We start from the raw sequence: 17,127 nt of genomic DNA, 5'->3' as shown, positions 1-17,127 counted from the left end.
CCTGAGCTCAGGTGATCTGCCCACCTAGGCCTCCCAAAGTGCTGGGATTTTGAGCCACCGCGCCCAGCCATGGCCTGGATTCTAATTCCAAGCTTGCCACTGTGTTTCATGATTTTGGATGGTTATCTTATCTTGGTATACTTTCGTTTCTTCTGTCAAAGAGGTGGAATAATAGCCCTAACTTTCCAGGGATGTTGTGAGGCTAATTGAAATAGCACGTGAAAGGGCTGCGAGAAGTTACCACTTCCGTACAGGAGTGTTACCTCAGAATCCGTCTCCCTTAGATCATTGTATGATTTGGACATTTAAAACTTCCCTGTGCTTAAAAATAAAATTAAAAAAAAGGCCGGGCATGGTGGCTCACTCCTGTAATCCAAGTGCTTTGGAGGCCAAGGCAGGCGGATCACCTGAGGTTGGGAGTTCAAGACCAGCCTGACCAACATGGTGAAACCCCGTCTTAAAATAAATAAATTAATTAATTAATTAAACTTCCCTGTGGTTGAGTAATAATTTGCCCTGGCTATGTAAACAGTATTTAAAAATGAGTTATTGGGCTTCCACAGACCCAATTTTTCTTCCCCACTTCACTAACCTCTTGGTCAGATGACACCTTACCAAATGCAATGTGCCACCACCAACCCCCACTGCTTCCTGTTTTGTCACAAGGATGCCATACATTTGGATGGCTCTTTACAGTTTATAAAGAGAATTTGTATATATTAGCTTGTGTAATCGTCACAGCATGATGAGGTCATTGTGCCACATTTTATAGAAGGGGAAACAGGTTTAAGGTGTCGAATGGCTTACTCTAGGTCACACAGTCGAGAATGCAGCTGAACTAGGTCCCAAACTCAGGCCAGCCAACAAAATATTCGTCTGGCAACCTTTACATCAGACCACAGATCTTTGCCTTTATCTTTTCCTTTTTATTCCCTTCTCTGGACAAAACCAGGCTTTTCTGTACTTTCAGCCTTGGGTGTTTTTACATAGCTGTCTCACGCCCCGTAACACTTCAATTATTGTAATTACCCTGCCACCCGCAAAACCCAAGCTGGAATGATAGAACAATGCATGCCCAGGTGTGGCTGCTATCCAGACAGCTGCTGCTCCCCGCCAGGGAAACTGGGAGGGAGGAGAAGGGGAGCTGGCTCCTGCTGCTTCCTCGAGCACAGCTAGAAACCTCTTTGCCTTTTAGTTGTTGTTGCCACGGAAAGGGCAGAGACACTAGCCAAAGGGCATGGATATGATATGGAAAAAGAGAAACTAGTTTCATCTTTTTTTTTTTTTTGAGACGGAGTCTTGTTTTGGCGCCAGGGGCCAGGGTGGAGTGCAGTGATCTCGGCTTACTGCAACCTCTGCCTCCCGGGTTCAAGCAATTCTCCTGCCTCAGCCTCCCAAGTAGCTGGGACTACAGGCGTGCGCCACCACGCCCAGCTGATTTTTGTATTTTTTTAGTAGACACGAGGTTTCACCATGTTGGCCAGGATGATCTCGATCTCTTGACCTCGTGATCCGCCTGCCTCGGCCTCCCATAGTGCTGGGATTACAGGTGTGAGCCACTGCGACTGGCCTAGTTTTGTCTTTTAATTTTGGGGCCCAAAGCTAATGAATAGAGATGGAATGGTTAGGTACTGGGACTCCTGGCTGTAACCTGAAGCTCGGTGCCTTGATGTACTTCTCAAACAACTGAGGACAAAAAGCAGCAGGGTCTGGGGTGGAGGCGGTGGTGAGGGGCAAGGTGAGCCCTCAGGTGTGGTCAGGTTGGTTCCATTTGCTCCGGCAAGAACTAGAAAGCAAAAGGGAAAGGACTGCTCTGAGGTTGGACGCCAACAGCAACCCTCATCATCATCATGATAAAGTGACATTTGAAATACTGTGCGTTCGGCACTCATAAATGATTTCTAATTCCATGGTACAGCATCCTTTTGGCCCAGGGCTGGAAATAACCAGCAATGGTTGTTGGTGGCATATTAGCTGGTTAAGATTTAGCTGGAACCACCTAAGAAGGACTAAATGGGGCCGGGCGCGGTGGCTCACACCTATAATCCCAGCACTTTGGGAGGCTGAGGCGGGTGGATCACCTGCGGTCAGGAGTTCGAGAGCAGCCTGGCCAACATGGAGAAACCCCAGCTCTAAAAAATAAAGAGGCCGGGCGTGGTGGCTCACGCCTGTAATCCAAGCACTTTGGAGGCCAGTGCGGGTGGATCACCTGAGATCGGGAGTTCAAGACCAGCCTGACCAACATGGTGAAACCCCGTCTTTATTTAAAATAATAATAATAATAATAGTAAATTTAAAAAAGAAAAAATAATAAAAATAAAAAATAAAAAAAAGAAGGACTAAATGATCTAGGATGTGTGTGTGACTTGTGGAAGAGGAAAAGGACCCCAGGGACGTTCCTTTTCTCCTGTTTGGCACCCTAACCATTTGCCTTTTTTCTTTCTCCATACTACCCCCATCCTGTGTTCACACAACCTGGGGCTCTGGACCAGGTGGAGAGATGGAACCGTCGTGACCAGAAGCTGCTGGAGGCAGTGCAGCGGGGGGATGTGGCGCGCGTGGCTGCCCTGGCCTCCAGGAAGTCAGCCCGGCCCACCAAGCCCAACTCCAACGGCCAGTCCCCGTAAGTAAGTCCTCCAGCCCCTGCCCCTTATATGTGGCTCCCTTTCAAAGCCCCCAAATCCAATATGACACAGAACCAGGGAATGCCTACAACTTCGGAGCTGTTTTCATTGTCTTAATTAGCAAGGATATCAATAGTTTTCACTACAAGTAAATGCTACACAAGGTGAGGGGAGAATATATTGTGTCTGAGTTCCACCCACCTCACAACCCAGACTGACACCACTGACTCGGGAAGTACGCAAAGCCCATTAAACAAATAGAAAATGAATAGATATACTCACTAGAGTGTTTCTCCATTGCACAAGCAGGAAGGTGTGTGTCTTGGGAAACTGGAAATGAAGTGGTGGCTGTGGGACTCACATGGTTGGAGGGAGCGCTGATTAAGTCGAGGGAAATGTTATCTTTTGTCTCTACCCAAAGCCTTCGAATGTACACCCTTTTGCTCTGCTCTGACTGACTCTCTCAGTGACACTGCCACTTCCACTAAGGCTTCTGTGCCCAGAGAGGCAGGTAATTATGTATTCCCCCAGACACGCCTGCAATAATCTGAGATTCCTTGAGACCCATAGCTCTGATTTCTTCCTTGCTTTTAACTTCCTTTACTATTGGAGGCCATATAGACTTCTCTTTCTCAGAAATTCAAGCTAGGGAAGCTTCTCTTCCTGGTTTTAGGGGCTTGGAGGTAGGGAGTGTAGGAAGAAGGGCTTACCGAGAGTCCCCCATTCCTCATCCCTGAACCCCTCTCGGCCTCGATTCTGGCAGGTTTCATCTGGCAGCCTCCAAAGGCCTGACAGAGTGTCTGACTATACTGCTTGCAAACGGGGCTGACGTCAACAGCAAGAATGAGGATGGTGAGTGAGACGGAGAGCTGGGCCACGCTGCTTGCTTCCACCTGTACAGCAGCGGTGGGGGACGGTGCTGGGCCCTGCTGGAGGTTCCTACTGTGGCCCCTTGTTTCTCTCCTCAGTAAGTTCTGGCCAGCGTCCCTCCAGGAGTTCCCCTCCCTGTAAGCTGGGCACACCTCACCCCCACTCCCACCTTCATCACAGGTACCAGGCGCTTGGGGAACAGGAATTTCTGGCCCCGTGTGGCTGAAAGCTTCTCTCCCTAATCTCCTGATTATCTGTGCGTCTCTTGCCTTCCCTCCCTATGAGTCATCAGCATGCATGGGGCCACCTACCCTCCTTCTCCCCGTCTTTCTGTTTCCAGGAAGCTCTGCCCTGCACTTGGCCACCATCTCCTGCCAGCCACAGTGTGTCAAGGTCCTGCTTCAGGTAACAGCAACCCCTTGACTACTCTCGTGAAGGTTAGAAGTGGACCCAGAGTTTTCAAACTTCATCTCACAGTCACAAGGAATAGTTGGCCAAATGTACTGGCCTCATCCCCAGGAGGAGGGTTCATAAGAAAACATTTATTTAACACCTGCTATGTGTAGTCACCATGCTCGATACTGCCTTTGAGGGCAGCTTATAAAGCAGAGTTGCCAAGAACTATGGATTTTGTCATTAGCAGAGCCACTGCAGACACTTCCTGCTATGATGAGGCGCAAGAGGAAGGACAGAGATATTGAAATTAAACCAAAGCCCTACTGTCTGTTTTTCAGGCATTTATAGTCTAGTAGTATAAAGAGAAATATGCATGTGAAATGACATGTGGACAATTTATTAGTGAATCCCCAAAAGTACAAAAGGCAGTTACCTTAACTGGCCATCAGGCAAATGAATGTTCTGCTTTCGTTCTTCCTAATGCTTTCCACTTTTCACCATGATTTTTCTTTCTTTCTTTTTTTTTTTTTTTTTTTTTGAGACAGAGTCTCGCTCTATCACCAGGCTGGAGTGCAGTGGCGCGATCCCGGCTCACTGAAACTTCCATTTTCCGGTTTCTTTTCTTTTTTTTTTTTTTAAGATGGGGTTTCACCATGATGGCCAGGCTGGTCTTGAACTCCTGACCTCAGGTGATCCACCCACCTCATCCTCCCAGAATGCCAGGATTACAGGCGTGAGCCACCATGCCGGGCCAAGATTCTGCCAAGCCTGACCCTGCTTAACTTCTGGGGCCCTGCTCACAGGCTTTCTTATTGCAGCCCTGGACCTCTATATGGGGCGTTTTCCGGTTTCAAGCCATTCTCCTGCATCAGCCTCCTGAGTAGCCGGGACTACAGGCACGCACCACCACGCCCAGCTAATTTTTTGTACTTTCAGTAGAGACGGGGTTTCACCATGTTGGCCAAGATGGTCTCTATCTCTTGACCTCGTGATCCGCCTGCTTTGGCCTCCCAAAGTGGTGGCATTACAGGCGTGAGCCACCGTGCCTGGCCCACACTGGTTTTTCTAAAGTACCAGCCATGGACTCAGGTGTCATTTTCCCTAACACATTTATTTATCTACCATCTGATTTTTCCTAGGCTCTTGGTTTAGAAACCAGGGCTGATATTCAAGGCTGCCTGTCATCAGCAATGAATGAACTGGGCTTGCCTAGTAGACAGCCTTCTCTAAAGTGGTCCTCCTGCCCCCTCCTCATATTACTATGGAAACTGGTGACCCAGAGGGGGTATGGGATGAGGATGTTAACACCAAGCTCCATGCTGCTTCCCTTTGTGGCCATTTGCAGCATGGTGCTAATGAAGATGCTGTGGACGCAGAAAACCGTAGTCCATTGCACTGGGCAGGTGTGTGCAGGGGACTCGTGGGGACAGGGATGCAGGGACTACAGGGTGGGAAATGGGAGGTGCGAGGAGGCGGGGGCAGCCAGGGCCAACTGGCTGAAATGGTCGGAGGGGATGCTGGGTCATAGTCTGAGTAGGCTTTCTTCATGCTTCCCCCCGACCCGATCTTCTCCTCCCCAGCCTCCTCTGGCTGTGCCTCAAGTGTGCTCCTGCTGTGTGACCACGAAGCCTTCCTGGACGTGTTGGATAATGTGAGTGTGACATGGGCAGCTGGCAGTGTCCTACACAGGCAGGCTGCTGCTCTCGCTGAGCTTGATTGGCTAGATTCCGTGACCTAGGGTTGTGTTAGCACCACCGGTCTGTTCCTCTTCCTCCTGCTTCTCCTCCTCTTCCTCACAGAGAAGTTCAGCCTTAGCTTCTGGAGAGCTTCCAACCCTCCAAAGGGAGTGTTTAGACCCAAGATCTGGGCTTTTATTTTTTCTGAAGAGGTGTGAGGTGGGGGAGCTGTTAGGATCGTGTCAAGACTCTGGCTCTCCCTGGCTCCTCATGAACCCTTCCTACAATCTGTGCAGGATGGACGTACACCCCTGATGATCGCATCGCTGGGTGGGCACGCAGCTATCTGTTCACAGCTGCTGCAGAGAGGAGCCCGAGTTAACGTTACAGACAAGGATGACAAGTGAGCCCTCCTCACCTACCCACCCCAATTTCCAGGCCTGACCAATTTAGAAAGAGGCCAATTTGCAACGTGTGCGTGTGTGCATGCGTGTGTGCGTGCGTGTGTGTTGGGGAAAAAGACAAATGGGGCTTTACGTTCTTGGGAATGCCATTCCTTCCCAGCGGAGGTTCTGAAAAGCTCTGCCTGCTACCATCACCGCCTTCCTAGCATAGATGAGCCCAGAAGTAGAATCGATACTTCTGGACCCACTGGCTGAATTTACTGGTTTTCAAATTATCTTTTAAGAAAGAGGATCCTTTTTTCTAATTAAAAATGTATGTAGACTATTGAGATATAAAGAAGATAAAAATGGATCTCAGCCTGGCGCAGTGGCTCACGCCTATAATCCCAGCACTTTGGGGGGATCACCTGAGGTCAGGAGTTCAAGACCAGCCTGGCCAAGATGGTGAAATCTCATCTCTACTAAAAATACAAAAATTAGCTGGGCATGGTGGCAGGCGCTTGTAATCCTAGCTACTTGGGAGGCTGAGGGAGGAGAATCACTTGAACTCGGGAGGTAGAGGTTGCAGTGAGCCAAGATCAAACCATTGTACTCCAGCCTGGTGGACAAGAGCGTGGCTGAGTCTTTTTTTTTTTTCTCTTTGTTCAACACCCGCCTATGAGTGAGAGCATGCAGTGTTTGATTTTCTGTTCTTGTGTCAGTTTGCTGAGAACGATGGTTTCCAGGTTCATCCATGTCCCTACAAAGGACACAAACTCATTGTTTTGGATGGCTGCATAATATTCCATGGTGTATATGTGCCACATTTTCCCTGTCCAGTCTATCATCGATGGGCATTTGGGTTGATTCCAGATCTTTGCTATTGTAAACAGTGATGCAATTAACACACGTGTGCACGTGTCCTTATAGTAGAATGATTTATAATCCTTTGGGTATATACCCAGTAATGGGATTGCTGGGTCAAATGGAATTTCTATTTCTAGATCATTGAGGAATTGCCACACTGTCTTCCACAGTGGTTGAACTAATTTACACTCCCACCAACAGTGTAAAAGTGTTCCTATTTCTCCACATCCTCTCCTGCATCTGTTGTCTCCAGATTTTTTAATGATCACCATTCTAACTGGCGTGAGATGGTATCTCAGTGTAGTTTTGATTTGCATTTCTCTGATGACCAGTGATGATGAGCATTTTTTCCCTTTTGTTGGCCTCATGTATGTCTTCTTTTGTAAAGTGTCTGTTCATATCCTTCGCCCACTTTTGAATGGGCTTGTTTGTTTTTTTCTGAGCCTTAAAAAAAAAAAATGGAGCTCATCCAGTCGCCCCCCTGATTTCTGTTGCTGCAGTTCTAAGGAACAGCATTTGAAAAGTCTAGTCTGGTCTGGTGTTGGTCTGTTGTTCTCCTGACCTCACTGAGTGAGAGCTCGCCCTGTGAGTGGAGTGTCGGGAACCAGGACTTCTGGATTCCATGGGGAAAGTCTGTGCTCAGATTTGTCTCAACCCACAGATCGGCTTTGATCCTGGCCTGTGAGAAAGGCAGTGCCGAGGTGGCTGAACTGCTCCTGAGCCACGGAGCAGATGCGGGGGCTGTGGACAGCACAGGGCGTGACGCTTTGCACTATGCTCTGCACGCACAAGACAAGTCACTGCAGAGGCTGCTGCAGCAGGCCCTGAACCGACGGCGGGGTGGTAAGGGCCCCTCTGTAACCTCCAGATTCTCCTTGATAGCCATAGAATCAGAGAAGTTTCTTAGAGTCCCATTTGTTTCCATGGAAGTAATCTATCTGACAAACAATTGTCACCTGCGTTGAGAGTTTATGTATTTATTGCTGCTACTGTGAGAGGGCCTCAAATCCCCACCCCAAAAGCATGATCGCAAAACTCCTTAATGCAGCCTGATCTCTCACTGAGGACAACTCTGGCTAGTGTTGTTTCTAGCATTTATGAGTTGTCATTGTACTCTATTTGTGTGATTTAGGTGACAGGCCATTTCTGTTTTGCTCACCATTGAAGTTCCAGTGCTTATTAACGTGCCAGACACAGTGACCAATAAATAAATGAGTGAGGCCGGGCGTGGTGGCTCACTCCTGTAATCCAAGCACTTTGGAAGCCAAGGTGGGCGGATCACCTGAGGTCGGGAGTTCAAGACCAGCCTGACCAACATGGTGAAACCCTGTCTTTAAAACATAAAAATAAGCTGGGCAAGGTGGCATGCGCCTGTAATCCCAGCTACTCAGGAGGCTGAGGCAAGAGAATTGCTTGAACCTGGGAGGCGGAGGTTGCAGTGAGCCGAGATCGCGCCATTATACTCCAGCCTGGGTGACAGAGTGAGACTCAGTCTCAAAAATAAATAAATAAAATGAAGGAGGTGGCCCATTTCTGGGACAGAAAACCAAAGTTACTGGATAGTTAGGGATCCACTAAACAAGATTGCCTTCTGGCACCAGGAAGATATGTCGTGAGATTGGTCACAGAGAGGCCACCCCTCTCAGAAAAAGTCTGAAGATAAGAATGTGGGCTAGAAGCATGTGGAACCTGTCTTCTCTCTCATTTTCCTCATATTTTTTCTTATAGGTCAGGGGCTAGTCCAGCACCCAGATCTTGCATCCCAGGTAAGACCCTAAGTGCCTCCCACTTTTGCTTTTGACACACCCCAGTCTATCCCACTGTGACTATTCCCAGTGGCCCTTCAGGTGGCAGGACGTTTAAGAGAAGAAAGGCACTCCTGGGGCTGCCTAGTGGCCACACTTTATATTTACTATTGTTTTCTTTTTTTTTCTTTCTTTCTTTTTTTTTTTGAGATGGAGCGAGCTCCGTCGCCAGGCTGGAGTGCAGTGGTGCGATCTCAGCTCACTGCAACCTCCACTTCCGGGGTTCAAGTGATTCTCCTGCCTCGGCCTCCTGAGTAGCTGGGACTACAGGTGCGCACCACGACGCCCAGCTAATTTTTTGTATTTTTAGTAGAGACAGGGTATTACCATGTTGGCCAGGTTGGTCTGGATCTCTTGACCTCGTGATCCGCCCACCTCGGCCTCCCAAACTGCTGAGATTACAGGAGTGAACCCCCGTGCCCGCCTTACTATTCTGTTTTCAACATAGGCCTCTCCATCGGAGCCCCAGGCAGGTTCTTCACCTAAGACCCCATGGAGAGCAGAGCCTGAGGAGGAGCAAGAGGAAGAGAAGGATGAAGACCCATGCTGGAGGTGGAAGTTTGAAGTGGAGCACAGGAAAGTTTCTCAGTTGGAGCAGGACCTGGTGCAAAAGACAGAAGAGTGGAAGGCTCAAGCTGCAGCCTACCTGGGCCTTGAGAACCGGATTCAAGAGCAGGCGCAGGAACTAGGTCTCCTCCTATCCCGGGAGCCCAGAGCTTCAGGAGGGCAAGGCTCTAGTCACCGTCCTGGAGGGGATGGCATGGAGCAGGGTCGTCCTCTGGACCTGCTGGCTGAGCGTATACAAGAGCTAAAGAAGCAACAGCAGGCAGCAGTCACAGTAAATTCAGTATTAGCTCCCAAGAAGGCTGAGGACTCAGCCCCAGAGGAGATCCAGTATCAAGTCCGTGGAAGGTCCCAAGCAGAAGAACAGGAGCTACCCCAGAGCCCAGGGTCTGAGACCATCAGGAAAGCCACAAGACAGCAATTGACTAAAGATGGCGGACAGACCCTTGGCCCTGATCACGCCGACCAGATGCCTGCTGGCCAGAAGGAGAGGTCCCAGGTTCTAGGAGTTGAACCAGGAGGCACAGTGGCTGAACCAGCGGGCCCAGCAGCCATGAACCAGCTTGTGCTGCAGCTAAGGGAGGAGCTTGCTGCGGTGTGGCGAGAAAAGGATGCTGCCCGGGCGGCTTTATCAAGACCAGACATGGAGGGAGCCCTGGGGACTCCCCGAGCTGAGGCCGCAGCAGCTGCCTGGGAGAAGATGGAGGCCCGACTGGAGCGAGTGCTGGCGAGGCTGGACCGGGCAAAGGCAGGACTGCAGGTGAAGCCTGAGGTTCCTGCCCAGGAGTCCAGAGAGCGAGCACCAAAGGCAGCTCCAGGGAGCATCAGAGAGGATGAAGAGAAGGAGAAAAGCGTTCCAGGGGCTCGGGGAGAGCCTCTAGGGGCCCCTGGAGGGGAACAGGCCCTAGGAGGCCTGGCAAAGGGACAGCTGGAGAAGGAGGTGTCAGCACTGAGACTGAGCAACAGTAACTTACTGGAGGAGTTAGGGGAGTTGGGGCGGGAGCGGCAGAGGTTGCAGAGGGAGCTGCAGTCCCTGAGCCAGCGGCTGCAGCGGGAGTTTGTGCCCAAGCCAGAGGCGCAGGTCCAGCTGCAGCAGTTGCAGCAGAGTGTGGGGCAGCTGACAGATGAGCTGGCCGTGGAGAAGGAGGCCGCAGAGGAGCTGCGGAGGCGCCTGGCCTCCCAGAGCAGCAGCCTCCGAGGGCTGTGGGACTGCCTGCCCGCAGACCTAGTGGGCAAGAGGAGCGCACGGAGCGAAGCAGCGGAGCCCCCGGAGGAACTGCGGGCGTGCATCAGCACCCTGGCGGACCGGCACCGGGAGGCCCAGCACGTGCTGGCTCGGCTGCGAGAGGAAAACCGGCAGTTGCGGGGATCCCTGTCCCCATGTGGGGAGCCAGGCACGTCCTTCAAGGTCCCGGCATCCCCGCAAGTGGCTGCTCTGGAGCAAGACCTGGGGAAGCTGGAGGAAGAGCTGCGGGCGGTTCAGGCCACGATGAGCGGGAAGAGCCAGGAGATCGGGAAGCTCAAGCAGCTGCTGTACCAAGCCACGGAGGAGGTGGCGGAGCTGCGGGCCCGGGAGGCGGCCAGCCTGCGGCAACACGAGAAAACGCGGGGCTCGCTGGTGGCCCAGGCCCAGGCTTGGGGCCAGGAGCTCAAGGCCCTGCTGGAGAAGTATAACGCGGCCTGCCGGGAAATGGGTCGGCTGCGGGAGGCGGTGGCCGAGGAGCGGCGCCGCAGCGGGGACCTGGCAGCTCGGGCCGTGGAGCAAGAGCGCCAGGCCAGCGAGATGCGGGGGCGCTCGGAGCGGCTTGAGAAAACCGCGGAGCTACTGAAGGAGAAGATGGAGCGTCTCATTGGGGCTTGCCAGGACAAGGAGGCCAAGGTGAGCAGCTGAGGTGGCACTGGGAGCACAAGGGAACGTTTCGGTGTATTTGGGAGTTTGCGAACCTGAATCCAGAAACCTTTGTTGCAGCAGTGGGTCAGATTAGTACTCCAAACGGAGCACCAGTCTTTTGCAGGGACCACGCTAGCGGGTTCTCCTGGGTCTGAGGGGGTTGGGGTTGAGTTGGAGGTGAGGTAAGGCGTAAGTGGAAGAGAGAAGGGGACTTAGGTCATGAAATTTGGCACCCAGATTCAGAAGCAGTGTGCTCAGGGCTGCCGCCAGCGCAGCACCATTGTTTGTTAGCATTTGGACTTAAATTCCATATTCGCCGGCTGGGCGTGGTGGCTCACGCCTGTAATCCAAGCACTTTGGGAGGCTGAGGCAGGCGGATCACAAGGTCAAGAGATCGAGACCAGCCTGGCCAACATTGTGAAACCCGGGCTCTACTAAAAATACAAACATTAGCCAGGCATGGTGGTGAGTGCCTGTAATCCCAGCTACTCAGGAGGCTGAGGCAGGAGAATCGCTTGAACCTGGGAGGTGGAGGTTGCAGTGAGCGGAGATCGCACCATTGCACTGCAGCCTGGGCGACAGAGCAAGGCTCTGTCTCAAAAAAACAACACTATTAGATACCAAAGTTTTCTAATGCTTGCTTTAAACGTGAGTCTACATGTTTCTTTTTTTTTCTTTTCCTTTTTTTAGGCCAATACTGGCTAAGAGTCTACATGTTTCTATGAGACATGTTTTATGAACTCTAAATATCAACTTACAAATGGATTTAGTAATTCTAGACTTACCCGTGAAATGAATGAGTTCAGACTTCTTATTAAAACTTGGATACATGATCAAATTTAGGATGATCAAAAAATATAGAGTGGCGTGGCATGGTGGCTCACGTCTGCAATCCCAGCACTTTGGGAAGCCGAGGCAGGTGGATCACCTGAGGCCAGGAGTTCGAGACCAGACCGGCTAACATAGTGAAACCCCAACTCTATTAAAAATACAACAATTAGCCGGGCATGGTGGCACGTGCCTGTAATCCCAGCTACCTGGGAGGCTGAAGCAGGAGAATTGCTGGAACCTGGGAGGTGGAGGTCGAAGTAAGTGGAGATTGCACCACTGCACTCCAGCCTGGGCAACACAGCGAGACTCCTTCTCCTAAAAAAAAAATATATATATATATATAGATAGATAGATAGATAAAGAATATATGTTTTCTATAGTGTGGAGTACATTAAAGTAGAAGGAATGTTATCCAGAATAGGAATCAGTATGGGTTGAGGTTAATTAAAGAAACTATTTTTATATTGCATTGAAGGAGAAGATGAAAGTAGACAATTGGGTAAAAGCAGATATGGCGTCATGGTTAAGAACATGGTCTCTGGACAGAGGTTGTCTGATCTTGGGCAAGTTATTTAACATCTCTAGTTCTCAGCTTTCTTATCTATAAAATGAGGATGATAAACTGGTTGTGAAGATTACATTAAATAGGAAATGATATTTATTTAAAAGATTTGGAACACTTGGTCCATGGTAAGTACTCAGTAAAAGCTAGCCATTGTTATTCCTACTACCACTATTCCCATTACTGCTGGTTACCATTAACTGTGTTTGTGCCTCTGCCTCAATAAGTCGCAAGGCCTCATCTCCATGTCCCTTAGTGGTCAGCAGCCAGAAGTAGGTTAGGGTCCAGTACTAAGGTAAGAGCATTCGCCAAGGAGTCAAACGGATTGAGGTTCAAATCATGATTTCATCACTTATCAGTTGTGTGATTTTGACAAATTACTTAATTCACTCTCTTTATCTACAAAATGTAGATAATAATACTCCCCTCAGGTGGAGCATGGTGGCTCATGCCTGTAATCCCAGCACTTTGGGAGGCCAAGGTGGATGGATTGCTTGAGCCCAGGAGTTTGAGACCAGCCTGGGCAATATGGCGAAACCCCAACTATACAAAAAAATAAAAATAAAAATTAGCTGAGTGTGGTGGCCCGTGCCTGTGCCTATGCTACTTAGGAGGTAGAAGTTGCAGTGAGCTGGGATTACACCACTGCACTCCAGCCTGGGGGACAGAGTGAGACCCTGCCTCCAAAAACAAAACAGCCAGGGCACGGTGGCTCACGCCTGTAATCCCAACACTTTGGGAAGCTGAGGTGAGCAAATCACCTGAGGTCAGGAGTTTGAGACCAGGCTGGCCAACATAGGGGAACCCCATCTCTACTAAAAATACAAAACCTTAGCTGGGTGTGGTGGCACATGCCTGTGATCCCAACTACCCGGGAGGCTGAGGCAGGAGAATGTCTTGAACCTGGGAGGTGGAGGTTGCAGTGAGCAGAGATGGTGTCGTTGCCCTCTAGCCTGGGTGACACAGCAAGACTCAGTCCAAAAGAAGAAAGACCAGGCCGGGCGCGGTGGCTCACACCTGTAATCCTAGCACTTTGGGAGGCCGAGGTGGGTGGATCACCTGAGGTCAGGAGTTCAAGACCAGCCTGGCCATCAGTGTGAAACCCCATCTTTAAAAAGAAAAAAAAACCTTCCTTCAAAGAAGTATTGTTCTTCTCAGAAGAAAAGCTCTTTTCAATGTTAAATGAGACAATTTGTGTAAAATTGGCACATGTTAGATACTCGGTAAAAGAAAGCTGACCTTGAGCCTGCGTGGTGTTTGTGGGAGAAATGACTTGAGCCTCATTGGTTGCCTCTCTGCTCTTGGCCTCAGATCAAGGAGTTGTTGAAGAAGCTGGAGCAGCTTTCGGAAGAGGTTCTAGCAATTCGGGGAGAAAATGCTCGCCTTGCCCTGCAGCTGCAGGTATGTTTTGGCCGTCAGGGAAATGGACGCTGCTGGAGAAGAAGGTGGACGGTGGAAGTGATGCATGTGTGGCAGACATTTTAGGAATTACAGAGGCCTGGCTAGGCAGGGATCCAGGATGGGCCAGTGGTGTGCTGAGGAGCCCACCAGGTACTGCTGGCCACTTCGGTGTGTTGCTCCTCATGCTTGGGTGAGGGTGGACACGTAACTTCCTATTGATGTTCGTTTTCAGGATTCCCAGAAGAACCACGAAGAGATCATCTCCACCTACAGGAATCACCTACTGAATGCTGCTCGGGTGAGCATGGTGGAGTTTTGAGAGAGGTAGAGACGGAAAGCTGGGTGTAGGGTGTTGCATTTAGGGCCCCTCTCCTTTCTCCAGGCTCGCTGTACATATTTGCCATTTCTCAGAAAGCTGCATCCAGTGCCAGGGCTCTGATCTCACTTGGTAGAGTGAGATCGAGAGATGTCGAGTATGAATGTGAAGAGAAGAGGCGTTTGCCCTTCCATTTCAATTCCCTGGTCCATTGCAAGGACTTTTCCTATCCCTATACCCTTTCTCAGTTTCCTCCCAGAGCCACTTAGTCCTAAACAAGGAAAAAGCGGTGGATGTCTTGCTCCCTTGTTAGGAAAAGTAGACATCAGTGGAAGCAGTCGGACCACCTGAGGTCAGGAGTTCCAGACCAGCCTGACCAATATGGAGAAACCCCGTCTCTACTAAAAATACAAAATTAGCCGGGCATGGTGGTGCATGTCTGTAATCCCAGCTACTCGGGAGGCTGAGGCAGGAGAATCACTTGAACCTGGGAGGCGGAGGTTGAGGTGAGCCAAGATTGTGCCATTGCACTCCAGCCTGGGCAACAAGAGTGAAACTCCATCTCAAAAAAAAAAAAAAAAAGTATACATCATTCTCTTCCTTGTGAAGACAGGGAAACAGCCATGAAGAAGTTAAATACTATAAGTGAAGTTCATAGTAAACAGCCTTCCGCTGTACCACAGAACCTCCCCCTCACCTCTCTCCATTTTCCCTTCTTCATCCCCTTTTCTTCCTTTCCTGCCGTCAACAGGGCTGCATGGAACAGGATGTGTACGATATCCTGCTGCAAATCCTTAGCAGGCAAGAGGAGTGAGGCGGCCTCACCGTGAGCCCTCAGGGATACAAGATCCTCTGTTGTGAGTTGTGGGTTAATGGTGATGAGGGAAGGAGTAAGGGCCTGGGAAAGGAGGTGTATGGAATGAAATTAGTCCCTTTTGCCCCTGTGGTGGCTGACAGTGGAGCCTTTTGGGGAATCGGGCATTTGAGGTGATTGAGAAGACAGAACATGGAGAATCACTGGGTGGGGTCAGGAGTCAGTGAGCAGGTGGGGTAAGGGGCTGACTTGTGAGATGGAGACTGGAAACAGGGGTTGGGTCTGGGATGGGGAAATGCCAGGGAAAGATGAGTGATGTGAGGATAATGGTACAAAGCTGTTCCTTAGGGCAGGACTCTACGAAGTCCAGAATCTCTTTACTTTCATACCATTCCTTCAAAGAGCAGTCACGCCCCAAACCTCTCCCCACCCCCATGCAGATAGTCCGCTTCCCCAGTCCAGATAGATGACGGTCCCTTTTAGCATTTGACCTGAGTGGGAGGAGACTGAGGATATGGAAGCGTGTGCATTTCATCCTTGAATTTCTTCTTTCAGGGAATAAGAACCCCTGGTTGACAGAGGCTCCCTCAGGCTGTGGTGGGGGGTGTTGGCCACTGGAGAATGGTAAGGGCAGGGCTTCACCTGACATTACGGACCTCAGACTTGAGAACCTGGACCTTGGAATCAGCATGGATGAGACCAGAGGAGGTGTGGATGGAAACAGGCTCTATGGAAAATAAAGCATGAGGCAGGGTGGGGCTGAGTGTCATTTTTTCCTTTCTAAAGGGGAGTGGGGAAAGGAATACTTTTTATCCTTTTATTCTTTTGTTTTCCTGGAAAAAATATTAACAGTATGTCTCTATTCTTAAAAACAATTTTTTACAAGTAGATTTTTTTTTTTTTTTTTTTTTTTTTGGGTGAGGCAGAGTCTCGCTGTGTCGCCCAGGCTGGAGTGCAGTGGCATGATCTCAGCTCACTTCAACCTCTGCCTCCTGGGCTCAAGGAATTCTTGTGCCTCAGCTTCCCAAGTAGCTGGGATTACAGGCGTGTGCCACCACGCCCAGGTATACAAGCAGATTTTATTTTTTATTTTACAAATAGACTTTATTTTTTAGAGCAGTTTTAGGTTCACAACAAAATTAAGCAGAAGGTACAGAGATTTTCATATATCCTCTGCCCCCACATAGGCACTGCCTCCCCCATTATAAACATCCCTCCCAGATGTATTTGTTATGACTGAGGAACCTACGTTGGCACATTGTTATCATTCAGAGCTCATAGTTTACATTAAGCTTCACTCTCAGCATTGTATTGCTTATTGGCTTGGACACATTTATACTGAAATGCATCCACCATTATATTATCTTTTTTGTTTTTGTTTGTTTGTTTGAGGCAGGGTCTCACTCTGTTGCCCAGGCTGGAGTGCAGTGGTGTGATCATAGCTCACTACAGCCTCAACTTCCTGGGTTCCGGTAATCCTCCAACCTCAGCCTTCTAAGTAGCTGGGACTATGGGTGAGCACCACCACACCTGGCTGGTTTTTCTGTATTTTTAATAGAGATCAAGTTTCTCCATGTTGCCCAAGCTGGTCTCAAACTCCTGGGCTCAAGCGATCCACCCACCCTGACTTCCCAAAGTGCTGGGGATTACAGGCCTGGGCCACTGTGCTCAGCCATCTCAATATTATCATACAGAGTAGTTCCACTGCCCTAAGAATCCTCTGTGCTCTGTCTGCTCATCTCTCCATCCCTGCTAAACCCTGGCAACACCTGTTCTTTTTCCTGTCTCCAGTTGTGCCTTTTCTAGAATGTCATACAGTTGGAATTACACAGTATGTATCCTTTTCAGATTGGTTTTTTTGACTTAGTAATATACATTTAAATTTCCTCCATATCTTTTCATGGCTTGATAACTCACTTCTTTTTTTTTTTTTAAGATGGGGTTTCACCATGATGGCCAGGCTGGTCTTGAACCCCTGACCTCAGGTGATCCACCCACCTCGGCCTCCCAAAGTGCTAGGATTACAGGCGTGAGCCACCGCGCCCAGCCTGATAACTCACTTCTTTTTAGTACTGAATAATATTCCATTGTCTGGATGTGTCACAATTTATCCATTCACCTTCTGAA

The 17,127-nt window shown here is 49.7% G+C and overlaps 1 protein-coding gene across 1 annotated transcript in view; it reads left to right on the top strand.

Annotated features, from left to right (window-relative positions):
- Positions 1-15,758, top strand: part of ANKRD35 (ankyrin repeat domain 35) — a 21,162-nt gene extending 5,404 nt beyond the window's left edge. The window contains exons 2-14 of the mRNA XM_032268925.1: positions 2,493-2,623; positions 3,388-3,476; positions 3,835-3,899; positions 5,236-5,293; positions 5,471-5,541; positions 5,863-5,969; positions 7,478-7,659; positions 8,545-8,582; positions 9,070-11,064; positions 13,781-13,870; positions 14,103-14,168; positions 14,938-15,043; positions 15,556-15,758. Coding sequence (XP_032124816.1) covers positions 2,493-2,623; positions 3,388-3,476; positions 3,835-3,899; positions 5,236-5,293; positions 5,471-5,541; positions 5,863-5,969; positions 7,478-7,659; positions 8,545-8,582; positions 9,070-11,064; positions 13,781-13,870; positions 14,103-14,168; positions 14,938-15,000 — 2,955 coding nt within the window. The 3' untranslated portion in view covers positions 15,001-15,043; positions 15,556-15,758. The remainder of the gene's footprint in view (positions 1-2,492; positions 2,624-3,387; positions 3,477-3,834; positions 3,900-5,235; positions 5,294-5,470; positions 5,542-5,862; positions 5,970-7,477; positions 7,660-8,544; positions 8,583-9,069; positions 11,065-13,780; positions 13,871-14,102; positions 14,169-14,937; positions 15,044-15,555) is intronic.
- The last annotated feature ends 1,369 nt before the right edge of the window (positions 15,759-17,127 follow it).

This window comes from Sapajus apella, unplaced genomic scaffold (genome assembly GCF_009761245.1).
Source record: "Sapajus apella isolate SASKATOON/1434 unplaced genomic scaffold, GSC_monkey_1.0 scaffold187, whole genome shotgun sequence".
NCBI lineage: Eukaryota > Metazoa > Chordata > Mammalia > Primates > Cebidae > Sapajus > Sapajus apella.
The sequence above is the reverse complement of the archived record's forward strand: the minus strand, read 5'-3'. Positions and strand labels throughout refer to the sequence as shown.